Source organism: Syngnathus floridae, chromosome 12, assembly GCF_059516105.1.
Source record: "Syngnathus floridae isolate MCC-2025c chromosome 12, RoL_Sflo_1.0, whole genome shotgun sequence".
Lineage (NCBI taxonomy): Eukaryota > Metazoa > Chordata > Actinopteri > Syngnathiformes > Syngnathidae > Syngnathus > Syngnathus floridae.
In genome coordinates this window covers 3,707,996-3,735,601 of record NC_142424.1, presented here as the reverse complement: position 1 = coordinate 3,735,601, position 27,606 = coordinate 3,707,996, and the positions used below count along the sequence as shown (strand labels likewise).

At 44.2% G+C, this 27,606-nt stretch overlaps 2 protein-coding genes across 4 annotated transcripts in view; both read right to left on the bottom strand.

Moving 5' to 3' along the window:
* The window catches only part of bcr (BCR activator of RhoGEF and GTPase), a 36,450-nt gene extending 21,873 nt beyond the window's left edge, over positions 1 to 14,577 (bottom strand). The window contains exons 1-2 of one of the 2 annotated variants that reach the window (XM_088391904.1): positions 12,876 to 14,577; positions 12,315 to 12,791 (exon numbers count right to left, since the gene is read on the bottom strand). In XM_088391904.1, coding sequence (XP_088248030.1) covers positions 12,315 to 12,791; positions 12,876 to 13,878 — 1,480 coding nt within the window. In that variant the 5' untranslated portion in view covers positions 13,879 to 14,577. Of the gene's footprint in view, positions 1 to 12,314 lie in introns of both variants that reach the window. The other variant, XM_088391903.1, reaches the window with a different exon arrangement.
* Positions 14,578 to 14,944: 367 nt separating this feature from the next.
* atp2a2b (ATPase sarcoplasmic/endoplasmic reticulum Ca2+ transporting 2b) lies at positions 14,945 to 27,210 on the bottom strand. 2 transcript variants are annotated; one of them, XR_015861685.1, is made up of 24 exons: positions 26,535 to 27,210; positions 26,263 to 26,280; positions 26,107 to 26,189; positions 24,954 to 25,058; positions 24,565 to 24,703; positions 22,562 to 22,642; positions 21,899 to 21,984; positions 21,622 to 21,777; positions 21,387 to 21,528; positions 21,111 to 21,277; positions 20,769 to 20,857; positions 20,580 to 20,682; positions 20,361 to 20,492; positions 20,165 to 20,284; positions 19,864 to 20,082; positions 19,645 to 19,768; positions 19,347 to 19,558; positions 19,052 to 19,272; positions 18,762 to 18,964; positions 18,513 to 18,598; positions 18,286 to 18,419; positions 18,090 to 18,207; positions 16,177 to 17,936; positions 14,945 to 16,018 (listed from the first exon to the last, which is right to left on the bottom strand). XR_015861685.1 is itself a non-coding variant. In XM_088391930.1 (23 exons), the coding sequence occupies exons 1-23, from the start codon at positions 26,650 to 26,652 to the stop codon at positions 17,664 to 17,666; spliced, it is 3,129 nt and encodes a 1,042-aa protein (XP_088248056.1). In that variant the 5' UTR covers positions 26,653 to 27,210; the 3' UTR covers positions 14,945 to 17,663. The 2 variants fall into 2 exon arrangements, 1 of the variants encoding a protein (XP_088248056.1); XM_088391930.1 differs by having other exon boundaries at positions 14,945 to 17,936.
* Between the last annotated feature and the right edge of the window lie 396 nt (positions 27,211 to 27,606).

Below are 27,606 nucleotides of genomic sequence, written 5' to 3'. Positions count from 1 at the left end.
AGAAATAGTCGCACAATAAAAGGTGGGATGCTGAGGGCTGTGCCGAACGAAAGATAGAAATATAACACACACACACGAAAATGCCACATGGCGCGGCAGACAGCTCGAGAGGAGGAACTGCAGTAGAAGAACAAAGTAGTCATCGTGCCTGTGAGGCGTATGTGTGACAATGAATCAGAGCCGCCAACCACTGTGTGTGTGTGTTTAGCAGAATGGAAGCACAGGGGATAAGCCAAGACTACCAAACGTCAAAAAAAGGATTTAGCTCCGTATGAACCACGCACCACCTAATAAATCCAAACGATCAATCTCAAAGCTGTCTCTTAACCTTTTGTTGTCGATTTGATTTTGTTACCCACTTCCTGTTTGTGTTCAATACCGTCGACTCCACCGACAGCTCTGATTGACGTCCCTTATGGCGAGCTAGTAATTCCTTCCGTCCGTCAACCTGCTTAACTTGCAAAGCAGATAGGCGGACTGCATTTTCTTCTTCCGAGCGTCGATACTCGGAGCATTAAGTCGTCACGAGAGGCAAACACGTTTTAAGCTGGAAGCACACATCTCTATGACCCAGAGGCAAACTCGGCACGCCTGAATAGCTGACACAAGCGTATGCACAAAGGTAAACAAACAAGAGATGCTAGCACACAGCGGGATGCAGCGGAGTATTTTTAGCATCTTCTCTTCCACAAGGTTGTGATGATCCCTGGGCTGCTTGTGTTTTGTATTTTTAAAGAGAAGATCCATTATGCAGTTTGTCACCAATTTAAAACACTTCACAAACACTCCAAAACTGCTAAGTCGGGGCATTCGCACTATATCAGGTACTCCAAGAATTTTGCCTTCCATTCTTAAAGTTGTGGCTCGAATTTTATTTTTATTTTTTTCAGGGAACATGAACGACTTGACCGCAACTCGCCTCTGCAGCCCTCACAAAAAGGCCGTTTGCAAAGAGGCTAAAGTGTAGGCAAGCGAAATAAATCACAAAGGGGCTGAAAATAGCATCGTGGCCCCAAGAACAAAAATCAAATTAAAGCCCGAGACTCCCGAAGGTCCTCAAATCAACTTTGGGTGACCACAACTGCAACGATTCCCTTGTGGCTGTTGTGCCGCTGAAGCGTCTGAAGGATGGCGGCAGGAAGGAGACCAAAGGGGAAGAATGCACATGAGCCAGAACTATTTCTTCATACAATGTGCCCTTACAGGGTCTGCACGGAAACCCAATCCTATTTTTTTTCCCTGGGACAGCCTTGACTTATTATTTTTTTCAAATAAGTTTTTGAGTGTGAGCCGTCAGAACAACCTTAATAGTGTCGCCGTGACACTGAGCAGAAACGAACTGCTCCGATCTCAGTGCACCACACACACATACACACACACTCAAAACTCACACAATGCATGTCAAAGGAGGTGGTCTGACCCATATCCAGCTCACACTGCGTTTTATCTACGAGGGCAAGAGAGGAAGCCGAGCGCATGGAAACAATTAACTCAAATTAGCGCTTCAAATGTACCGCATGCAATATTTACATTTGTTTTACTGAGCCAAATCACTGTGAGATGCTCTAATATGTTATTTTTTACTGTATTACTTTCGATTTCCCATTGACATGAATTCATGAATTACCAAACAAATATGAAAAATATCCTCGAAGGACATGGCAGTAATCCTGGATCAACATTCTATGCATTGGAGTGCCAATGGGTCCTTTGGCCCGACTCTTCTACTCGGCAGTATTTTCTTTTGCATAGCATTGCTTATGAACAGAACCAAGGAGAAATCAATAGGGTCCTTGTCTTGACAGGAAAATACTGTCAGAAAGATGAACGATCGACTAAAAATGCAAGGGTGTTCAAAAGGAGCGTGCGGTAATTGGGCTTGTGACCTCAGCTTACTTTTGATTTTTTAAAAATCACTCAACAGTTCTCAGTTTACCTTCTTTCTTGAATGCCCCATCGTATTCTCTGGCAAGCTCATCATCTCCTATTAGGAAGTCAATTAAATTAGGAAACAAACACACATGGACAAAATGACAATTTTGCTAGAGTAATTCACCTTTTAGCATTGAACAGCGGGCCCTTGGCAGTGAGCCTGAGGCGGCGCTGAGTCAAGCCGTGGTCAAGGACGGACGGCCGGGGGGGGGCAAAAAGAGGGAGACTATTATCCTTTGAGAAGTGAGACAAAGGCCAGCGGGGCTTCGCTACACTCGAGTGACGACAAATAATGGCTCGCCGAGACCCGCGAATGACCCACTTTTCGTCGATGGTAGGCCACTGATACCCAAAACTAGGGACGATTTATATACAAAGGTAAGTGGGGGAGGAGGGGGGTGAGTCAGAGTGGTCATTGAAGAAATACAGAAGGTCGTGGGAAAGCGCCGTGAGATTCAGTTCATCTTCATCACAACATGAGACATTTCAAAACAGACCCAGAAATGCCTCATGACCAGAAACGTCGAACAGATTCCGATATTTGGTAGAGTAAAATTCCGATAACAATTACAAATATATAATGATTAATTAATTTATTACTCAAAGGGAGACAAAGCATGATACTCACTCAAACTTGCTGAGTCATGAAATTGAACACGTTAGCTAGTTTGAAAAAAGGCCAATTCTGTTATTCTTTCCTTTTAAAAACGATACAATTCAGCAGAAGGAGCAAAATTTGTCTTTGGTGTGGAAATGGCAATAGAAAAATGTCGTGCAGTTGATCCAAATCCATTTAACACAATCACGCTTAACCTTAGCTGCTCTAAATTACACAAGCTGTTAAGTCAGCAAGATCGATGAATGTTTCATTAGGGTTATTCTTAGTAGACCTCGCTTTTAAGTGCTTGAATATGCACACACAAAGTCTTACGGCATTGTGTCTCACTGAAATGAAAGGCATTTTGAAAATGGCGGTCGGAGATTCACATTAAGGTTATGCTGAATCATGTCCGAAACATGCAGATTCACGGCCGAATCAGACGTGCTTCCTCGGCTGAAGAGAACTCCCACGATGAAAACGGCCCCAGAAAAATGAAGCGCTGCATTGCGTTTTAATTCACTTACGTAAGATGTGCAGCGGGATTGGACATGAATTTTAAAAGTAAAGTGATGGACAGAGTGAGGAAGAGAGACGAAGATGCATCTAAGGGGGGGGGGGGGATTTAAAATGTTCATCTTAACATGTCCTAGGCACTGCAAAAAATAAGATGAAAAATATATAATATTCAGTCATAAAAAAATCTTAATTTTATATATAAATAAATAATAATAAATATAAATGTTTTTTATTGTAGTTAAATTGTCAAACATCTAAAATATTTAAAGTTATTGAAAGTGGGGCGGGGTGGGGGGATGTTTTTATCTGCATTGTAAGCAACAATAATTCAAGAATACACTCCAGGCATACGCATTTTTTTTTCTTTTTCAAAACTAGCTTCTTAGGCAAATCATCTTTAAGTCTTAAAAAGACATGCAGACATCCTCACAGGCGGTGGGGAAGATTTAGTCACTCTGATCACAACACTGAGGCTGACAGAAAAAGGCTCCAGCAGTATTTGTGGCAAGATGCCACATTCATTTTAATCTGAGCTAGACAAGTCTCTCTGAAAAGTCCCTAAAGTCAAAATGTTTCAGGCATCCTGAACTACTACAACAACACGACCCATAAACGTGTAACTATAAGTGATGCTATAAATGACAATTACCCATCACATGTTTTTAAATGCTATGTGAGTTACCGCCATAGTTTTGCATGGACAAAAAAATACTGAAGGACATTCTTCATTCACAATATGGACCCATAAAAATGTCATCAATGCGTGTGCGTGTTATAGTAAATAACGTCTGTCAAGTAGCATGACGACGCTGCGTCAAATGTTGCTTTTCCACTCCACACACACACCGTACAGGTTTGACTGGTTAATTTCCCACTCGGGGAAGCAGCAAAAGTAGCATCCATCAATTTTGTCTTGATAATTGGCTCGAGAGCTAACAGCTAGCTATTCTGTTTTGCTAACTAACTCAACGACAATCCAAGCGAAATATTTTTAAGATACCTGCGAGGAAAATGTCGAACCAAATAATCATAAATATGCTAAACTCCTACTGGAGTTAACAAAATAAAGACGTCTAATTTTCACGAGATTCGTTTTATGTCCTCGCTCTGCACGCTCATGCAGACTTGGCTATATAAAAGTCACCATTAGCACTGCGCCACAACCACAAGGCCAGATTTAATTAGACGTTCATTCGGCGCTGCTCATTTCTTGCACGTGACGAGCATTTGCCATTTTATGTCCAGTCACATAGTGTAAAAATAGATTCCTTTTACAATTTCATGATCCTTGAAGGGATTTCTCTTGTGCGGCTCAGTTGTAACAAAATGAGGGTGCACGGCATGAAGGTGAAAGCTTTCCCACCGCAACGCCCACGCCGTCAACTGATAGATTCATAGAGGTGGTCTGATGGCTGACCTCGCTATGAATCCACTTAAAAGATCAATACACTTATGAATATTTGTTGCCGTGGTGTTTCGCTAACGCGTTTATTCAATTTTCTTTTCAGGCACATACAGTCGGCACTAGCTATAGATTTTTTTTTCCAGAGGTCAACCTGGTGGTAGAAGCGCACTTTAACGAAAACAGACTTATGGCTCCGATGTACGATGAGTCAGTATTTATTTTTGTGCAGTGAGTCAAGTTGAAATGTTTGTTTAACTTGATGTTATGCATATTTACATGACAGCATCCATTCAGTCGAGGTCTCTCCTCAGTCCGTCGACGTTGACTAACTACCCCCGTGTCGTCGAAAAGGGTGGGAACCCTATGATTTAAACGACCGTGTCATCAAATGTCGCCACTACGTGCGGTTTTTGTACGGTGACGGTCTGGTTGTAAACAAGAACATTTACAGCCTGGCGTCAGAGAAAACCAGCTTTGAATCATCCGTGAACGCGTGTGACCTCTTATGATGGATTCGAATGTCACACTAAAACAGACCAGCGTCCCCCCGCAGCGCGAGAATTCCATCTGGCCTCCCAGGTATTATGACTCATGGCGGCTGCACGTCACGAACTCGTTCTTTTCGCTGTTTACTGCTAAATAAGGAGTTGTGAAAACGTGATAGGACTTACTCGATTCCTTGTTTGTGTGGTGAACATGCTAAGTCTCAATGTTATCAATCTGAACTGCTACTTATGCTAATATGCTAAATTATGCTAGTTATGAACTAATTCAATGTAATTGCGAATATAGCGACTACGGCTATGGTGTCATCGTGACCCAGGGGTGGGCGCCGTGCAAAACGGGGAATTGGACACCCGATATTACAACAGCCAGTTCAGCATCAATAATGAATGGCAGAGAAAGGCATTTGGTTTTAGATTTCACATCTCCAACCTCCCCCTCGGCTTCTTTGTTCGCGGGCAGTCCCGGAAAATCCTGGCCAATTTGACAAGTTACTACTGTACCTCGCAGATGTGACACGGAAAATGTCTCTGGGTCCCATCAAAAGCAATTAGCCTTGAGCAAGTGCTGCCATTTATAGGCTCATAAAGTGGGCCAAATGAGAGACAGTGACACATAAAGATATCAGAGAACAAGAGGAGGAAACGTGGAAATAAAGTGATGATGGAAGGCAAAGAAGAATTGAGAGCGAGGGAAGGAAAAGAGGAATAGCTCTGTAAAAGGAGACGGTTTTGGCCATGTGGACACCATGTGGACACTTGGCAGGAAATGTGGAATCCCACAATAAAGAAACACATAAAACATAATCAGAGGGTATCTAAAAGTGAGTATACTCAAAAAGCAGACTTTACTACAAGCAACTATTCGACTTAAAGACAGGCAGAACAATTGGAAACATCATGTACTTTATGTATGGCCTTAATACGTTGCGTTAACATGAAAGCCGTCTTTTTTCGTTATAACGCAATGACATCATCATCACCGCTTAGCTTGTTTACACTAACAACGCCAGATAGAATTCCGTAACAGAGGGTTAGGGTTAGTTCGACCGAAATTAACGCACAGCTTGCCAGTGCACTTCTTGGAAAAATGGACAGAAATAAGCAACAAATAACATTATAGGGTCGGGCTACGCTAGTTGATGACATCACAGTATCTGGCTCAGAGCTTCCAGTGCCATTTTGCCCACAGTCCCCCATCCTTATTGTTTTCAAAGGAACTACTTGGGAAATGCTTAGCGCTAAGCTAACTAGCTAGCTAAGAAGTAACTACTGGAAGCCGCTGGCTCCGTTTCAACTAAGAAACCATACATTTGGATTAAAATCCCTTTAGATTAAAAAAATATACATTTGAATGTTGCCAAAGCCCCCAAAAGAATGAACAAAATACTCATCTAGCATGATAATCCTTCCCCAAATATCTTTTACACTAAAATACCGTCTCTTTGGTGAACCATCTCAGTTGTCGGTCAATCAGCCTTGGAATATGCGTCTTGTGGTTTGCTTCAAACCAAAAGAGGCAAACATAAAAGCGGGAGGCGGACCGATGAAGGAGTATAAAGTGACATAAAAGACAAATGGCAGAAGCATGGTTGCTACCCGAAGGCCATTCAGGAACGAGATGTTGAGGAACAGATCACAACATGGAATATGATCTCCCCCAGGAGCTCGCATTTAAACTCTCCCTCTACAACAAAAACCTCGACAAATAACAAATGAAAATGTCAAGTTGAAATGATCTTTTTTAAGTACATCAGCATCTATCCTCTCCTACTTCTAAAGAATCCACTTAGAACCGTTTCCTCCTCTTCTGGTCTGCTCCGTAAATTATCCAGGAAGTTCCACCATAATAACTTTCACAGACTTGCTTTCATTCACAATATTTCAACACGAGCACTCAGTAGCGAGGAGACCACTGCCAAGACCAGATTGTGGTCGAGATTGTTTACACGACACTATTTTTAAATAAAGAACGTATTAAAACCGACGTGGCTTTGGCCGTCAGCATACTTGAATGCTAAAGTCGGTTGTTTGTGTTGGCGAGTAAATCTCGAACAAAACAACAGAGACTGTCTGTCCGACCCCAAAAACCTTGATCGTGTATCAATAAAAACATTCAAAACTCTCTTCTTTAATTTGATGGTCATATTTTTAATTGTTAAAACCAAAATGTGTCAACTTTTCTGTACCTTTTAAACTAGCCAAACTATGCATTCTCCAATTACGACACGCTACAGGAATCAAAGTCTGTGCCCAGCCTGGAACAAATGCAGTTCAATCAGTTTTTACAGTGTTGTTTTTGAAGGAAAAAAAAAAAATCCTTCGACTCTGCTCCACTGCACTCGCCAAAGGAACCGGGTCGGCTGCCAACAGCCGGCCACTTTGCTCATTAGCCAGATAATGTGTTTTTTATTTTTACAGCATGGCTACTTTATCCTGCAGTCTCGCTACCAGCGTCATTCTCGCATGCACGGACGGACACGCACCGGCAGCGATTAACAACTGCTATTTATTGAACAAAGCCATCAAGCTGCCCACAGCAAACACGGCACACAATGAAGAGGAATTGGAGAGCGGTGACATCAGTGTGTACACTATTGACAATAGTATTGGGACACCTGGTCGTTATACTGACAGAAAATGCAAACATGGAGTTACTCAATGTTTCCACTCTTCTGGAAATACTAAAATTTGGAATACCTCCATGAGGATTTTTGTTATTATTATTGAAAATTTGAGAAATAAAAGGTCACGGATTAAAAATCGGTTCTACTTCATCCCAAAAGTATTTTGTAGTCAATTTTCCATGGTTTGTTCAAAAAAATCGTAAAATGAGATGTTTGCTTTTCCGTGCCGTGTTATGGTTACAACATGGGTGTTTTGTGTCACGTGACAAACCGAGTCAATCGGAGGTGTGTACCATTGGGTGGGTCCACAAAGTGGCCTGCTGCTGCTGACATTTACCATTGATCATGTCGCTTTATAGACTTTCTGCGGTTAAACCCCCCAACAGATGATTACAGTGGGGCCTCTGTAAGGCGGAGGTGGGGGGGGGGTCATGACTTTCATCACTCCTTGGTTTCCCCCCACCCCCCACTTGTAAGGTGGAAATGACTTTCTAAAGCTAGCTTGGAGATAAATGGTCAATTTAAATTTGACCTCTGTTATCTTTCCATTTCATCAACCTCTCAAGCAAACAGTTGCACAACCCACGCCGGCGCAAGCTAGCTGCTCTGTGCTAATCCCATGTGAAATATATAGGACATGGCGCATTAGCATGGGTGTGTTACATGAAGGAAGCGAAAGGCTAATGTTAATCGGAATTAGTTTGTAATTCCCAGACAAAAGAGAGCGGATTAAAGTTGACATGTTCGCATGACTAGACTGCTTTTGGGTTGAGCCCCCCCCCCACTACCACCACCGGCCCCGATCCAGAGGACAACATGTGGGTGACGTGGGTGTCGCAGCAGTGACTGCTCGTGTCCACCGGGGGATTACGTTGGGATTGCTTTAATCGTTAAAGGACGTTTTCCATTATACAATAAATTCATAGTCATCATAAATCTGTCAGTGAATGTACATTTGTTAAATTGTTTATCAAAACATTGTTTGCATTTAAGAAATATTTTACGATACCAAGGCTTTTCCAAATAAATAGACTTTTAATTGGAACAATACTTCCCAAGAATTGTCGTTTGGGAGATTCCAACTGCACTTGAAGACTCTTCAGAGTCTCAGAGGACGCGATCCAACAACAGTTTTCACAAGCTGCCAACAAGCTGTAAATTCTCATGTAAAATAGGCCCAATGTCCCTTTAATGTCTAGACAGGAGCGCCACATAATAAAGACAAACGAGGCCCGATCGGTTATTCATTTTCATAAGAAGCCGTCCCAGCTTCTGATCTGCGCCGTAAATAAAATCAAGCAGGTCTTTATATCCTCACATTAGCACGCCGCACCATCCCCCCACGCCTTTAGAGAGCTGCCTGCGTTTTACGACCCCTGTGCATCTTACCAAGGATACACAGAAAAACACAAAAAAAGGCCTGCGGTGGGCAGTCCATATAAACTCAGCGTCTGATATGAGGTGGGCCAGGAGAGAGAAAGAAGGGGGAGTTACCAGAAGGGATTTTCCAAGAGCATTTTACTTCCAGGGTTGTATATCACAACCAATCCAGGCAGATGCTAAAAATGAGAAGACCTCGGTCTCCCTTATCACCAATAAATACACACAAGGGTTAATTAATAAAAAATCGTGACAGTAAAATATCGAACGTCAAAACACACAGTGTTCCAGGATCTACTTCTACACACACAAATCTCAGAGGGAAGACGTGTAAGAAGACCTCCTGCGATCCAGTCTGGCAGCCAGCTTACACTCTGGCAATGCCGCTGCACACTGTCACCTCCACTCATGGCTGGCTTGTTAGAGGATTTGTGGAGAAAATCCCTCGCACGTACACAAACACGAGACAGATCCACACGCAAGACCAGCTCTGTGTCCTTAAGAACTATCTTCACTTGAGTATTCTTTGGGTTAAGATGACGGGGAACCGATTTCAAATGCTGATGCAGCAAAAGCGAATTCAGGTCATCACGCAATGCCGCAAGTGGATTACACCTTCCAAAAACATCTCAGAGGTGGGCAGGGGCAAAGACTTGACTCTTTCTGCTCCTAATTGATTAATCATTGCAAAATAAAAAAATATAAAATCAAAGTGCTTTCTTACAATGAAGTAATATTGCTAAAAGGTCCGTGTCACATCATGTTTCAAAGTAATAGCAGTGGACAGGCCAGCTAACAGAACTAATCCTCCTAACGCTTAATCACTTTCATTCAACCTTTCCACAAATCTGATCTCATCTTCTTTTCCTGCACACACTGAAATGCGTTTGTTGAATGCGTCTTTCGCCAAATGTGCAGCAGTTTGCTATTTAACCCGAAATATCTTATGTACTAGGTATTTCCCGGAAAATTGACATAATTGTTTAGTCTAGAAGCATAGCCAATTCTTGCTCGAATAATCTCAAAATTTGCGCCAAACAAAAATGTGTACAAACTATTTTGGACAGATGCTGCTCTCAAAGTATTATCTGGAATTTTTTGAGTAAATAACTTTGTTTCTATTTTCATTTAACCTACAGGTGCATAAATAAATATCAAATATATATATTTTTCTCCTAAATGTAACAAGTCTTTGCCACTTGTGACGTAACGTCAGAGTGGAAACACGTTAGCCATGCTAGTTAGCTATGCTAGCCATGCTATTCTATTTATTTCACTAATTCCAGAAACTCAAACTCTTGTAACTGGTTGCAAGCATTCATTTGAAGACGCTATCAAAATATTCTTGTGGAAAAGTTGTCAGGCTCGCTTAATAGCGCTTTTGAAATCATGACTCCTGATGGAACAGGTCAAAGGTCGCACACAAATATTGCAAAAAGACCTGTTCTATTACATCACATGCCACACTATTTTGTAACTCCTTGCCTTTAACTTGCAAAGCATTCCCTTCCGAATGACACACAAGAGAACGTTCTTTCCTTTAATTTTTTTTCCCATCTGTCATTATCTCAAAAGACATTGACGACATTCTGTTGCTGTTACGCATCTTGGGCACACACGTGAGAGGTGACAGCATCCCACAGCTGCCCGCAACTTCATTCTCTCCTGCTGAGAGCTTCAAAGTGTTTACAACAATGTGTGTTTTGTTTGTGTATCTGTGTGTGTATTCCCGTTACGCAACGGGCCAGATCTTCCCATCTGGGCATCTCTTGACCAGCCGAGCGAGAGACGACAGCTCTGCCTCGCCGGCTCAAAAGTGTCCTCCTCGGCTTCCGACCGTGCAACGCGGGGGCCTCGAAATGATGCAACATTTATCATCATCACCGACACTGTCAGCCCGTTGGCCCTCATCAGCTTTACACATGCATGGCGGAAAACAGGGTCCGTCTCCACAGGGTGTCAAACAAACTTCTTACCCACCAATCTAGATTATCCTGCTAAATACGTCAGTCTGTAACACATACCCCCCCCCCCTCCCCACCCAATCCTCCATCTTCCTCCCCACAGGGCTCATTGTGGTGGAAAAGATGCTAAAACAAAGAGAGCAGACAGCGCCATGATAATCCTCAACATAGCAGCTGTAACTGAGCTCCATTTGGTTTTTTTTGCTAACCGTGCACAATCTTAATGGTTGTGGCAATGTTTTTCCTGCAAAAATCACTTCAACACATCTTTCACATTGACTGCAAATGTTCCACACAGGATGTGAGAATTCTTGTACTACTCTGCCCATCACATCCTGCCTAGGGGGGGGAGCAAAACAAAAAGCACAGACACAAAAAAAAATTTGATTTCAACCAGGGCCACAATGTCAGTGGCACAGTTCAAATAAATGAATTATAGATGCACAGACAGGAGACGCGTCTGCAGGAAATTTCGGCAATGAGTGCTATCTGATTTCAGACTGTAACACATCCCGGAATAATGATATGATAAATATGCACTTGCGCTGGAATTAGGATAAAGTGTGCCTCTCATTATCAATAAACCCAAAGCTCGACACATAATTGAGAACAGCACTTGAATAATCGAATGAAATTTAGCACTTCCCGAAAGCAGATTCCTGTTGTTGTGCCAAGCTGACCTGCGGGGGGCAGTAAAATATTCCAATACAACATTTAAAAAAAGAAGAAAGAGTAGGCGTAGCAAGATAGGCTACCTGTTAGCTTATCTGTTATTTACACTACAGTTGGGAACTTTTCATGTGTACTGTGGAATGACAAAATACCACAATTATTACTTCTCTATTTTTGCCCGGCGCCAGCTCTATCGCTAATATTGATCGTTCGTCATACAATACAATCTCAGAATCCAAACTCGGTGTTAACCACAAACAAAGATAAGAATTATAATCGGCCTCAAGAAGAACGTGATAATTGTTGATCATTTTTTAGAGATATCTGATTAGTTGGCCTTTCAGGACTTTGGTTGAACAAAGGGCCGGTTATCTGCCTACTACTAGTGGGGGGAAAAAATGTCTGAAGTTGAAGCCAACAAACGTGTTTGTCAAAGAAAAAAACAACACCAGCGTTAAACTGAGGTTGAACCACAAGCATGAGAATAGCTTCATTTAGTCAGACAGACAACTGCGATTGAATTTCCAGACGGCGATCTCATGTGAGAAAAGGCCGCTTCAACAAAGACTGACTGCATTGTTCTCCCACACGAGTGACATTCCAGGAATAAGCAGCAGGAGATCTTTCTCCCACGCGAGGCTAACATCTGAAGAAGAGACTGCACGCATACGCTTTACACTCACAAGACACACGTTCAACACAAAGGTCACTCACCGAGGTGGTCTCCATGGAAACTGTTATCGTGCGACATTCTCCCGTGATGTACAGCAGGTGGCCAGATTTGACCGGTCTTGCGAACGCTGACAATGGTGGCCTCCGACATGACCACGTGGCCCCCCTGCTGCCGATGGTGCCGCTTCTGCGACTGCGGCGTCGGTGGGCTGCTGCTGTCGAAGGAGTGCTGGGAGTTCTGGGAGTTCTGCGACGGCGAGCGGCTCTTCTCTCGGAAGGGTCGCCGGAAGGCCGTGGTGGGGCTGGGCGAGACGTGGCTGGACTGTCCCGATGAGAAGTCCTCCTCGCTGGACGTCAGGTTCTCGTTGGAGCTGCAGTCCGGCGTGTAGCCGCCGCCCCCGCCGACGTCCTCGAAGCTCCCCGGGGAGTATGAGCGGCGGGGCCACGTCAGGAGGTGGTCGTCACCGCCGCCGTGGTCTCGCATTTGGACGCCGCCCCGCCCGTCGCCGCCGCCACCGCCTTCGCCCATCATTACGCCACCGACATAGACGCTGGAGTAAGCTTGGAAATCAGAGGGTTGCCAAGGCGGTGGAGGAGGCTTACCACCGTTGGATCTTTGAAGTCTCTGATTGGGTTCTCCGTCTTCATACTCTGCATCGTAGCCACAGGTGCTCTCGGTGGACCGACCCCTGTACACGGGTCTGGCGCGGAGCTCCCCGGCCACGGTTGCCAGGTTACCAGGCAGCGAGTGCAGGGATCTCTTCCGCTCCATCTGCATGGCTTGGTTCCCCAGGGAGCTGATCTTGTCCGAGACCTCGCGCTCATTGACCCGAACCAGCCCCCTGTCATGGTGGAACTCCATGTTGGTGTAGAATGGTGGCGGTGGTAGCGGCGGCTGCTTCTCTTGACCTTTATCGCCCACAGAGTGAGAGTTGGCCCGCTTGATCCTCTCAAAGTTGGATCTTAGAGCAGCCACACCGAGGCCCATGCCAAGCTTGTCTTTGGGGTCGCAGGGCAGCTCCTTATCCGGGGGCGGAAGTACTGGCCTTCGGGGCGACGCGGACACGCCTCCTCTTTGCTTGGAGGGCGAGAGCCCGTCCAGATTGTCACAGGATGTCGACTCAGCCTGTTGGGGTGCCTCGAAAGCCGACTCCAGCCCGTCTCCGTGGGATGCCGACTTCCTCGCCGGTTGGGGTCTCGGTTTGGATCTGCCGGTTCCATCTCCGTGAGGCTGGTATCGGCTTCTGTCCACGATAGGAGCGGCACCGTAGCCGCCGCCGCAACCCACCCCACCGGTCTCCTGCATGTGTGGCTGCTGAGACTCTGCCCCCTGAGAGGCATTGGGGTCCACCCCCTCATTGAGAGGCGTTTTCCTAAAGCCCCAGCGCTGTTTGTCATAGCTTTTCCTCTCCTTGGCCAGGAGGGTTTGCAGGTAGATCATGCGGAAACGTTCCTTGTTCACTTCTTGCTCCAGTCTCCTGATGGACGCTTTGCATCTCTCCAGCTCGTGCTCAATACCTCCCACAGACCTCAGCTCCATCTTGGGGGGTTCCGACTCAGGGAATTGAGCCTTCCACGCCTCGATGAATCCCACCGGCTCTACCATATTGTGTCTTATTTGTCCAATCCAACGCAAGCTTTCCTCACAACAGCTCACCTGTGATTAAATCGTGTTTTCAACAGGCCTTTAAGATGACCTGGTCACCAGCACAAACTGATGACACTTGTCGTGGGCAGCATATCCATTTGCGGACAACACAGCGGCTGTTTATGATGACCGGACGGAGGAGAATGAGACATAATGGAGGAGAAAAGGCGGTCTTTTTTTCTCGTACATTATTCCAGATTATCTCACTTTAAAGAAGGAATTCAAACAAATAGTTGATGTCCACTGTCAACTAGAAAAGAATCCTGAAAGAAAATGTCTAAGAAATAAACCGTCTCTTGGTTTGCCGACGGTTTGTGTGGGTAGGTCCGGACTTGGTAGCCCCGACAGGTCCGTCTACTCCTAGCCGACCATTAGGCTTCAATCTCAGGTGCTGCTGCTCCTTTGTACCGGCTAAGCGTACGGAGAAAGGATCATACGGACGTAAAGCAAGCGAAGACAGTATCGGACTCGTGTAAAAACCGAGGCGGCGGTTCGGTGGCAGTCAACCGTTCGGTTACTAGCTTCATTTTCTTACCCCGTGTGTGTGGTAATGTTGTAATTTAGTCCGCTTTTCCCCAGCGGCTTGGTCGTGCTTGCTGGGCCGTGATGATGCGGCTGTGTGTGCTCCCATCTCACAAATGTGAAGACAGAGAGAGTGGAGGCTGCGGGAGTGGGCGGGGCCAAGGACACTGAGCCAGCTGCTTAAAGGGACAGTGCACCCATCTCTTGCCCCCGCCTCCTCAAGTATAGATTTACATATTCTTAATATTGAATGACATTTGAAGTCTTTTTTTTGGTCTAAGCCCCACTGACATTTCGAATACTCTTTATCGTTATAGGAACAAAACGTACGAGTATTTTCTTCTATGGTGTCAAAATGAGCTTTGGTAAAACAGTCAAGTTTAGTTCAACACTGCCATCTGCTGGACGAATGAGTCATTGCCGCCAACATCATGTCCTCATAAATTCAAGGGCCAAATCATTATGCTCGTTTAGGTCAAATTAAATATAGAAAATACGCAAATAAACTTGAAATATGATCTTTATTTACCTGAAAACACAACCTCTGTAATGCATCTACAATCACTATCAGAATTTAAATAATGATAGTCATATTTTTACATGTGATTAATATACATATTTTTTTTTAAACCCAGGTTCCTTTGTAGGGACCGCACAGTACACCTCTTATTAAATCACAGTTTTACAGCAGTTGCCAGACATACAGGATCATAAAGACCTATAGAGGCAATTGAGGGGAAAAAAAACAGCACTATTGTATTGCAGGGATGTCTTAAGAACGAATAAATCACGAGACAGAAAATGATCGGCCTACAGTAAATAAAATGAACGCAAGCAGTCCGAAGCCAAATTCATAATGAGTTGTTTCTAATAATTGTGCAAACATTACAATAAAAACAGTGATTTTCAAAAAAGTCTACTATAGAACCATCTTAGAATCTTAAGTCTGAATGTAAGAGTATTTATACATTAGAATCTATAATTACAAACTGTAAAAGCCTACATACAGCTGCGAGGCATGCATGATGTTTGTACACAAAATGCAAGCTAAGACCAAATGCTCCCAATGTTGAGTCACTACTTGAGTCAAAACTACCATGAAAGAAGGGAAGGACGGAACATCATGCTAGAAGACAAGAACACGTTGGACTTTCCTGCGCACTAAAATGGAAGCTGGGTGGAAGCGCATGTAAAATAATAATAATAAATACAACATGTATTTGGTCTCCTTCCTGTGAAAATCAGTTCCTCTGTGCACCAAAACCACAAACACGCACACACATCACGACTGAACAAAAATATAATTTGCATCGGTTTTAGCTCGTGAATGTTTCTATATTCATATAAGGCCTATTTGTCCCAAAGTGTCCACAAATCTACAGTGAGCACTTCTCTGTCAAAATAATCCAACTTCTTGTGTGAGAAACGGGCATTTTGTGAACATAGTAATTAAAAATGAGCTCCAAAACAAATGTGTTAGTATTTTTGTTCAGTGTACATACATAGTTGTCATGGAGAGTGGAATGATTGATGGCACTGTCCTTCGAAAGCCTTCAAGATTTTTAGGACAGCCAACCTAGGAGAAGAGAAACAATGTCTGATCATTAAATTAATCATTAGATGATTAAAAAGGGTGAAAGTGGGTGGCACACACGTGACATTCACAATACGAGCATGTGGGCAAGTTTATGATTCAGATTTGATGATGGTGGAGAATAAAAGTGAAATACTCACTCTCGTGACAGGGGGAGCCAATGGAAGGCATTGAAGGAAGAGAAGCACACCAATGTTGTTACACAAACACATCCAGGCGTCTTAGTATCACTAACATGCTTTCAATATCCACAATGTTAATGCGGTGAATTGGATGGCCACTCAAATATGTTCACACCAAGTCTGGTAAATATGTATTTTAGATTCAAACTAATATCTAAAAGCCAAGCATTCACAAGTATGCTTTGCATGTTGCTTCAATTTATATCAAAGAATGACAAACACTTTGATTCAAAGGGTTCATGAGTGTATTTTTCTTTTAAGTAAAAAAAAAAAACAACAGTTTGGGGGTATTCATTTGGAATCATTTGAGTCATAACTAATTTTTTTAATATTGTCCTTTGAATCAAAAGCCATCACAACGGTTATATACACAATCTTGAACTACTTGGTCTCTAAAGCAAATGGATTTAAAAAAAAAAAAAAAACACACAAAAGGAATCATTTTTTTAAAAAAATGGTTAGAGGGAATGTGAGACTGTTCCATTTTCTGCACAAGCGACCCAAGGGGCGCACCTCAGATGTTACAACTGAGCAAGACTGTAGGGAAGCATCCAGAGATTTAACAGAAAAAAAATAAACATTTGTATCACATTGAGGTAGCTGCGATCTTCCCAGTGCAGAAAACAACGGCTTATTTTAAATCATAAAAGTATCCATAACATTAATTTCTGGTCTTACATTTGGAGAAGAAGGGGGGCACATAAATTAGAAATGAGTAACCACATACGGTTCATGCTTGGTCACAGGACATGCACTTTAGATTTTTCTGGAATTATTATTTTTTTGGTGTCCTCCCCCACGTCATCTAATCGAAGCATTCCCAACATTCACACCCAAACCTTTCCCCCTCCCCGCTCTTGTCGGCCACGCGTCGCTTGTCCTCTGAAAAAACGTTTACACTGAAGACACAATGGTTAACATTAGAAAAGAAGAAACATCAAGGCAGTACGTCTAAGCCACGCCGGTCCAAACGAATTTACAAAGCCATAAAAAAAAAATTTGCATAAAATAGTGTTCAATCTCTGTACAGATCCACAATCTTCCAACTTTCTTTTCTTAAGTGGCGCTAAATAATAATTACTGTAGTGACACTGGACTGATGACACTCGCAGACAACCGAAAGGATAAAGCTTAAAAAGGCGTAGGGGTTAATTTTAAAAGTAAAAGTCAAAAATGGCAACTGTCAATCTCGTCTACGTGATAGTCATAAAGCCTTATGCCAACTCAAATCTGGTAACTTCAACGTGAATTCAAATTTACAGTTGCTCCTACTCATAGACACACACACGCGCATACTAACTATACAAAGACACACACACGCACACAAGCTACGCACGTGGAGGCGGGCAGAGAGGGATGAAGGATGGTGGGGGGGGGGAGCCAAAGTGTGGCATGGGGGGGGAGTGATGGCTGTGATGGAAAAGTCGAGGTTGTGCTCAAGTCAGTCAGCACCAGAACATCTCGGCCATGTTAGTGTCGGTGCTGTAGATCCAGAGGACCACGGGGAGGGAGAGGGCCACGAAGGGCCAGGAGATGCCCTCCATACATGCAGCCAGGCAGCAGCCTTCCGAGCTGGCCGCCTTCTCCAGCTCTTTACCCGGCTCCAGGTAATTCCTGGCCGCAAATTTCAGGATCTCGTCCAGTAAAATGACCGGCAGGGAGATCTTGAGCACCACTAGCCACTGGGTCAGATTCAGGGGGGTGATTTGGAAGATTATCTGGCAGGATGACAGTAAGAAAAAATAAGTCAGTGGTGTGGAAGAATTCACTCATTCGCTGGCACCCACGTCACTCACCAAGCCCCCCCCTCATCTTATATAAATACTTGACAAGTGTAGCTTTAGTGTAGACCCCAAATAAGACATCCTTACCGGAAGAGGCTCCACATAGAGGATGAGGAAGTGAAGAGACATTGAAAGGCAAATTGCTCCCAGCAACCACACGTTCTCCCAGGGAGGCATACGCAACAGAGACTGGTTCTCAGATACGCTGAAACACAAAGCCACGTATTTATTGTCATCTTTCAGATATTTATGGAGTGTGGAAAAGCTCAATTCAAAAACAAACCTATTGAGAGCGTTGCACATCTCGATGGTGACCAGCACAGACAAGGCCATGGTCATTGGATAAGGAGACTCAAACACCTTACAGTCAACATCCTGGAAGTCTATGTTTTGTGGTCCACACTGCAGGAAGTGGCTCTGTAAGCAAAAAAAAAACGTTGTTGCTGGAACTTAGGGGAGAATGTGAAGGCGCCGAGTTGCCATGAGAGAAATTAGACTTGTGGTTCATACCAGCTGGTAAAATGTGATCCTGGGTCCATCTTCGGCAGCGACAAACCACCAGGCGGCGGCGCCCACTGTGGCGGCGCCCACGTAGCCTGGCGAGGCACAGCAAGAACACAACTTTATGAACGCTCTGATCAGGAAATGAAAAGTACAAAAAAGACTGGGCGGCACACGATCACCTTCAACACAATCTGAAAGATCATATTTATTTTATTTTCCTAAGATGCTCTGCATTTATTCCATTCGCACACTTACATCCGATGGCCAGGTAGCGGAAGAAGAGCCAGCCGGAGATGAGGGGCTCGCGAGCGTTGCGGGGAGGCTTATTCATGATGTCCAAGTCTGGTGGGTTGAAGCCCAAAGCGGTGGCGGGCAGACCGTCAGTCACCAAGTTAACCCAAAGCAGCTGAACTGGGATGAGCGCCTCAGGGAAGCCGAGGGCCGCCGTCAGAAAGATGCTACGATACAAACACCAAATGTTTTTTTAGAAAAACTGAGCATGCTGAAGTAAAAAAAAAAAAAAAGTTTTGTGTGCCCCCACTTACCAAACAACTTCTCCCACATTAGACGAGATGAGATATCTGATGAACTGCTTCATGTTGTTGTAAATAGCCCGGCCTTCCTCGACCGCGGCCACAATGGTGGCAAAGTTGTCGTCGGCCAGCACCATCTCGGAGGCAGTCTTGGCGACCGCCGTTCCCGAGCCCATGGCGATGCCAATTTCGGACTTCTTCAGAGCAGGGGCGTCATTCACTCCATCGCCAGTCTGAAACCAGCAAGGCACAACATGAGACCCACAAACAATCTTCCAAATTTATATTATTTTTTTTCTCATCTCACCATAGCTGTAATCTCATCGTAAGACTGCAGGTACTCGACAATCTTGGATTTGTGGGACGGCTCCACGCGTGCAAAGCAGCGGGCCTTCACCACAGCTTCTCGTTGCGCGGCGGGGCTCAGATCGTCAAACTCGCGGCCCGTGTAAGCCATGCTGGCGACGTCGTCCTCCTCTCCAAAGATGCCGATGCGTCTGCAAATTGCAACTGCCGTGCCTGGAATGGCCAGAAGGAACTCATTATTTACATCCTGGGCCTTTCAAGAAAACAAAGCTTATTTCTTGTGTTTTGCACATGCGCACCTTTGTTGTCTCCAGTGATCATAATTACTCGGATGCCCGCCAGACGACAGAGCCTAATGGAAGCCGCCACCTCCGCCCGGGGAGGATCAAGCATACCCACACAGCCCACGAAGGTCAGGTCAGTCTGAGAAGAATAAACAAAACCATTATTTCTTGTACCCACACGCATTAAGCACTAACATGGCAATGCCACAAAGTTGAAAAGTCAGCTGCGGTTACCTCGTAGTCAACAAAGCGAGTGCAGTCCTCCAAGACCAGCTCCTCCTTGCTCAAGGGGTTGTCTCGGGTGGCCAGAGCGAGACAGCGCAGGGTGTCTCGGCCGGTTCCGTATTCCCTGATGACTGACATCAGTTTGTCCTTGATGCTGGGGGTCATGGGCACCTTGGTGGCACCCACGCGGACGTGCGTGCACCTGTCAATCACTCCCTCGGGGGCACCCTGTTTAGAGGAGCACACAGACCTTTAAGGAACATACTCAATAATAAAAAGTAAGCATGCTCAACGATCGGCTCAAACATACCTTGACAAACATCTTGCCAGCAGATGAGCGGGCTTTGTTGGGGCTGCAATACACAGACATGGACTTCCTGTCTCTGGAAAATTCTAATGTGAACTCTTTCTTCATCAGCTGCTTGATCACCTGCAACACAACAGAGCCGGTCAGTTTTTTTTTTTGTTCATCTTTCGTATTTTGAGAAGAGTTAAATATTACTTACGGAGTTGCAGGCATTGGCTCTCTCGATCTTGGAAAGGCCTTTCAAATCGGTGTCGAACACATTCATCTTCTCCACCAGGCACGTGAGAGCAGTCTCGGTGGCCTCGCCCACCTTCTCATACACACCTTTAGTCTGGAAATAGGAAAAAAAACAAAAACACATTTAAAACCACAGCGTCCATCCCCTGACAGCAGAAGTACATTTCATATGCAAACGCACGTCGTTAAAGTCCAATGAGGAATCGTTGCAGAGAGCACAGATAGTGGCCAACTCCACCAGGGCATCATATTTGGAACATTTGACCTGTTTGCCATCCTGGTACCTAAATAAAGACACAACACAGGCGGTTATTAAGTAGGCCTCAACACATCGATACAAGAGGAAGACTTTGTTATACACTGCACTCACACTTCTCCATCTGGGGCATAGGTAGAGCCGGTAACAGTAAATTCCTTCAAGGAACAATGCTTGCCGTCAGCCTGGTCAATGATAAACATCTGCAAAGCAAAAACATTAGGATAAAATATTAACATCATTATTTTAAGAGAGCAATTCAATTATACTAAATCAGACTTGTGGCGGTTCTGCAGGAAAATGGGATTGATGCAGCATCCAGCAGATGGCAGCGGTTTACCAACATCCAGCAGATGGCAGCAGTTTACCAACATTCGCAAACAAGCAGCCATCTTTAAAAGTCCCTGATATATATCGGCTGTATAAATGAGCTGAAATGAGAAACGTGTGCCTTACCCTGCACACAGACATCTGATTGGTCGTCAGTGTGCCGGTCTTGTCGGAGCAGATGACAGAAGTGCAGCCGAGGGTCTCCACAGAGGGCAAACTGCGGACAATGGCGTTTTTCTTGGCCATGCGCCGTGTTCCTAAAGCCAGACAAGTGGTGATGACGGCAGGCAGACCTGAAAAGCAAGATGTTTCATGATCAGAAAGATGCTTGTCACATAGTGTCAGATAATCAAACTTTGCACACCTGGCTGATATACAATCTCGTAAAGCTGTCGAGCTTACCTTCAGGGATCGCAGCCACTGCCAGCGCCACAGCAATCTTGAAGTAGTAGACAGCCCCTCGGATCCATGAGCCTCCGTGGACGGGATCGTTGAAATGTCCAATGTTGATGAGCCACACAGCGATGCAGATCAGCGTAATCACCTGACGCAAAAATGCAGGCCACAATTCATTTTCACACCTCAGACGTAATAAGGAATCAAACCCGTGCACAGCCAAATAACCCGAGTGTATTACTTTCGAGAGTTGCTGTCCGAATTCATCCAACTTTTGCTGCAGCGGCGTGCGCTCTTGCTCCGTGGCGGCCATCTCGTCACGGATTTTACCGATCTCCGTGTTTCCGGCTGTGGCCACCACCACGCCGACGGCCTTGCCGGCTGCAATGTTGGTGCCCTAGGAGTAAAGGGAAATTGCACGTTTGGTGAAATGTGGAAGTGGATGGACGACTATGCTGAGCTAAGCACTTATGTAATCGACTTGAATGTCACATTTTAAGCAAACAAAAGTCACTTACGGAAAAGAGCATGTTCTTCTTGTCCTGGTTGACCGCACGGGGATCTGGCACCGGGTCAGTGTGCTTGATAACAGAAACAGACTCTCCTACAAGAAGGAAACATCAAACGGTCACATGTGCAGCAGTTGTAACGGGACGCTGCAGTGTGTGGGAAAAGTCTTTCCAGCTGTCAAAGCAGGCATGACAACCATCAAGCGGCGCCATGACAGGTGGGAGGGCAGCTGATGTCGCCGCAACCCAGCATGTTCCGATAGGGAGCAACAGGTCGCGTTTGACGGCTGCGTGGCCTTGAATGGGGAAAGGGAAAAATCGCTGAAACCCTAAAAATACCCAGAGGAGTTTCGCTACCAATTAAGGCAGTTGGGACGGACAAGATTTAAGGCCTCGATTCACGTAAAACAACTCTCACGTGTAGCATCCATCCTTAGATGCCACTTTGAATATTTTCCACTGCTGTGCAAATCACCCACCCGCATCTTCCTTGTCGCCACATCCCTCAGGTTTGATTGTTTTGTATTGACTGTGTGGACGTAAAAACTAGAGGACGGCTTAGAGGGTATTAATGTCAAGGGGAGGGAGGCGGGTCATTTTTTTTTCATCAGCTTGAAAGGACCGTGTGGCAGCTGTACAATCACATTTTGAATCTAGGTGAAAGAATTTTACCTGTTAGAATTGACTGGTCAACTCTCAACGTGGTTGACTTGATGGAGGTCAGCCTGATGTCTGCGGGTACTTTATCACCAACTATGGACAAAAAAACAACACAGAAAATTCATTAGCAGCATTCCATGCTTAAGCAACATTGCAATATCAACAAGCGATAAAATATATTTATCGCAACTGTTCCTGCAAATGGGGGAAAACAACGAGCAATGTGTGTTGGGTCTAATGTGTGACAAACAAGAACGGATGAGCGTAATAATGGATTCTTTGATCATTAAAGCAGTTGAACGGAACGAATTGCCAAGTGAAAGCGTCTTGACACAACAGAGACAAAATGGAGTGCAATCCTGGATACTAACTGGCTGACCCGCTGTGAACAGTCCCAATTATTTTGCTGTCTAATAAGGTGCAAGGAAAAATAACATCCATTTGACTTATTAATCAGCAGTCAGTCATTTAATCGCGAAGATCGTCAAGAAAACTGCGCTACACAAAACGTTTTGCTCTAATGTATGGCTTGAGTTCTGTTAATGAACCGCCTGGGAACCAAATCCAGATCCATTACGCATCCTTTCCGCAATAAACTTCAGACATCCCTTGTAAAGCGAAATGTAAACATACAGCAAATCCTCGAGTGTGTCATCCTTAGAAAGTAGTACAGACAAAGATTGAATGATCAAACAGAACGTGTGCTTTGTGCTATTTCTCTGATACTTCTGTAATTTTGCGATATAAAAATTGCAATCTTGAGACCCTTGCTATGACAGTGAAGACGGACATGTAAACCCCTTGAGCCTCTGAAGTGCCCGGGGAGGGGAGAGAGGGAGGATGCAAGGAGTCCTGCTAAACACACATCCAAAAATGGCGAAACTATTTTGATCAGCTCCAAATGGATTGAAGGGGCAGGACCAATTTTTGTCAGCACATGTGCCAACATTCTCACGACCAGTGTCAGGGAGGGTGAAGTGACTTTTTTTTTTCCACCCTCAATCCACATTATCAATAAGAAATGAAGAAGCAAAAAGTATCATCGCCACTCTCCGATCCCAATGCACAGATTCTTTAATGTCAAACTCCTGAGACAAAACACGACCAAATATGGCCTGCTACTATACTGGGCGCTGTCAGAAGCTCCTCTTCACCACCTGCCTACCATCAAATGTCTTTGGAGCTCATCTCTTGAGCAGACAAACAACAAGATGACTCAAATCTGCATTGGCGTCACGATTAGATTCCCTCAAGCTACTACTAGCAATTTCGCCTCAACTTGTTATCATTCTGCCGAGTCCCCAGATATTCTTCCTAAAACAAACTTTGGTGTCGTAATCCAGAACTTTGCGGATGTATTTTTAGCTAGTCTTATTCCGGGAATGCGCTGGCCTGAAGGAGGAACTTTTCCTCACCCCGATGTGAACAAAGGAGCTTATCTTTGATCTGATCCCTGGAGGAAGACAAATTGTGTATAGTTTGGGTCTTTTCGGAACTGAACATGTCCGGGCCGACTGTCAAAACAAAACGACCACGAGGATAAGAGTAGAAATCAATTTGAGAAGCTCACACTTTGCATCTTCCTCCTACCAGCTACTCCGCAACATGGAGGGGGGTTGGATTTATTTATCTTTTTTTATTTTTTTCCATGATGCGTTCTGGAGCGGAGAGCGAGGCACGTAGGCCAACAGCCTTCAATGACCTTTCGCAGGGGTCACTTGGGGGCCTCCAGAGACGACTTGTGCTCTTTTCATGAATAGAAAGATCACAATCCCACCCACGCAACGATAAACGCCGCTGTCAGTAAAATAATTGCGGGGGGAAGCCAAATATGCAAGAGTGGTGGGATGGACAGCCGGGAGTTTGGGACATGTTCATCTATTACATAACTGTTCTATTTACGGTTATATTTCTGACAGTAAATCGCCCAAGAGGAATCTGCAGTATAGGAAGTACATTTTTCCCGATCGCTCAACTATTTCAAAATATTGCAGGGAATGAAGTCGTGATCTTACCTGCAACCTCCACAATGTCCCCTGGCACAATGTCCCTGGCCTTGATCCTCTGGACAATCTTCCGATCCTGGCGGTAGACCTTTCCCATTTCTGGCTCATATTCTTTTAGGGCTTCAATTGCATTTTCTGCATTACGCTCCTGATGTTTAAAAAACAATAAAATCCAGCACATTATGAAAATAATTACATGTTCAAGCTAGTTTGAGTGATGAATAGATTATAATCATAGTAGTACTACGATTTTACGACAAGTAAGATTAAAATCAGGCAAGCTGCCAAGGAAAACAGTGATGTTTTATACGGGACAACAGTCACTAGTTGAGGAGGCTTGCTTGGTTAAAAGTATGGCGCAGTGTCACCGTCGTTTGTTCATCGAAGAGTTTCTTTACCTGCCAGACTCCAACAACGGCGTTGGCGATGAGAATGAGCAGAATGACAAAAGGCTCCACAAACGCTGTTACGGTTTCTTCTCCTTCTTCAAACCAAGCCAGCACCTGGACCAAAGGAAACATGAACATTAAATGCAACCCAGACAATAAATTTTGATTGGCAAAACTAGTTAAATTTGGTTGAGTCCATGAAAGTAGGTCATCTACTTTCCTTACCTATTTTCCAGCAGATGACATAATACAGGGCACGTGTTAGCTCATACCAGCTTACCAGGATGTAACTAAAATATTTGATGAGTCACTTCACCGCCTCAATTACAATACACAAAAATAAAATGACATTTTGAAACCGGGTGGTGGAAACTGGGCTAGATGCAACTATCAACGAGCCCTTCTGCACGCAATCAAATATTATTCAGAATTAAAGCAAACTTTTTGAATAAATCTATTCAAATATAAAACTTTTGCATATTATTCTCATTATTACGAGTATTTATTATTTTGTGTTTGATCTTTGGGCAACTTAGCTGTATTGCACAATTGTTCCGATATTTAATTAATAACAAATTAATTTTATTTGTAGGCGACGGCTAAACCATCAGAATGACACACTGCTACCTATTCATTTCCACTTTTATCAGTCTACCAGCGTTCAAGTATACCTAAAGTATTTGCCACTCAAACTTCAAATGACCCTTTGTCAACAGGCTTTTCATCTCAATGACACGTAGGTGATATATTCATCTGTTCACTGATTAACAACGCGACTGTCTTTCACTCCCAAGCGCAAAAGCTCCAACTCGAATTGTGTTAACATCACTGTTGTGAGACAACGCAGGCTCAGAAGACATGTTTGATTTGCATTAAGAGCAGAAAAACACTTCCTTTCTAGTACACTCCGCAGTACTTGCGCTTAATCTACAAGGATTTATGTTTGCTAATAAAAGGTTGTGGACTGTGACTCAAATGTATTTGCCTTAGACAGACAATATATCAAGAATCACTTAACTGCTGTTTTCCGTTCACTTTAATTCCCGCCCGTTGAATCACAACCCACTCAGACAGGGTTACTTCAACAATCCTTTTAAAAATAGCAGTTTGTAGCCACAAAACAGCTCCGGTTTACATTGAGCAATGACAGAGTAATACTCACAAAGGATATGCAGGCAGCCAGTAAGAGGATCCTCACGAGCAGATCTTCAAACTGTTCCACCACCAGCGCCCAAAGAGACTTGCCTTTTAAGAAGAAAAAAATAGTTACTTAAATTAAGCATATTTTCAGTGTATAAAAGAGTTCATATGTACTCACCCTCCTCTGCTGGCAACTCTGCACATCGTCATGAAGGAAACCCAGATAAAAAAAAAAAAAAGTTAAATTGAGTTCCATCATGAGTAGACAATATAGTACGCGACAGTTCCACAATAACTATTGTATTCGTAATATAAATCAGGTCAGTGCCCGTTTACGGCACTTCATTACGCACACAGTGACGTCACCATCTGGTAAATGTCCGTTACAACACCGGTGGCACGGGCCATGCAACTGTAACACGCCACGATTTAAGAAGCCCCGATCCTTACCGTTAGGTCCAAATCGTTCCCGTTGTTTCTTGATTTGCTCCGAGCTCAGGCCGGTGCTCTCGTTCACGTTAAAAAAGGTGTAAACTTCTTCAACCGTCTTAGTGTGCGCGTTGTCCATGGTGAATGGCCACTCGAGGAGACCCGTATGCCTCTGATGGTCCCGACCTCGACCTGACACAGTCCTGCCTTGCTTCAAAGCGATCTGGTTTTAAATTAAAATAAATTAAAATAACAAAACGACCTTTAACTGTGGGGCTGTGTATAAATTACTTAAACAAAGGGCAAAACAGCGAGCAGGTGTCTGCTTAAAGGGGCCGAATTAGCGGCTAAGGTGCTAACGGGTAAGTTAGCCGCTAAAGCTAAGCTAACAATTCGGCTCTGGCTTGATTTCGCCGGTCGCGCTTTGCTCGCTCCCCCGAGAAATCTGCAACGGATTGTTCATATCATCAACGCCGTAAACGTACGCCTCGATCTCTACATAGACGACGCAGCCGGAGAAAAAAAAACACACGAATTATATAAACATGCGGTTGTCTTGTAGCTTACTCCTAGCCTGCTTTGAGTATGTATTATTGCGGAATCACCAGCGTCATCTACGGCTCTACGCTATTGCATTTGTCCGCCGCAGCCTTCGTGTGAGTCGAATGCGGTGTTCGGTGTCCGCATGTGGAACGCTCGGATTGGTTACTCAAACCGGAAAGGTCTCGTTTCTGATTGGTGACTCAAACCGGAACTCCTTTACTCGCCATCTTAATTTTCCATGGAAAGAAAATCTAATAAAAATAAATATAATCACTCTAATGTCCACCATTTATGTTGTCTTTGCTAGTATATCAGAATCATTGGAATCTTATTTATAAATTGGATGAATTACAACTCACATTTCTACAATTATATTGTGTGTGGGCGGGCCCTGTGATTGGCCCTGTGACGTCTGTTAAATTAACGAATGAATGAATGAATAATATTATATAAATAAAATATTTGTTTTGTTATCTCCCGGGACGCTGATCACCTCTGCTAAAATCAGCTATATCCTTAAATCAAAAGAGAGCCACCATTCTGATTCAAC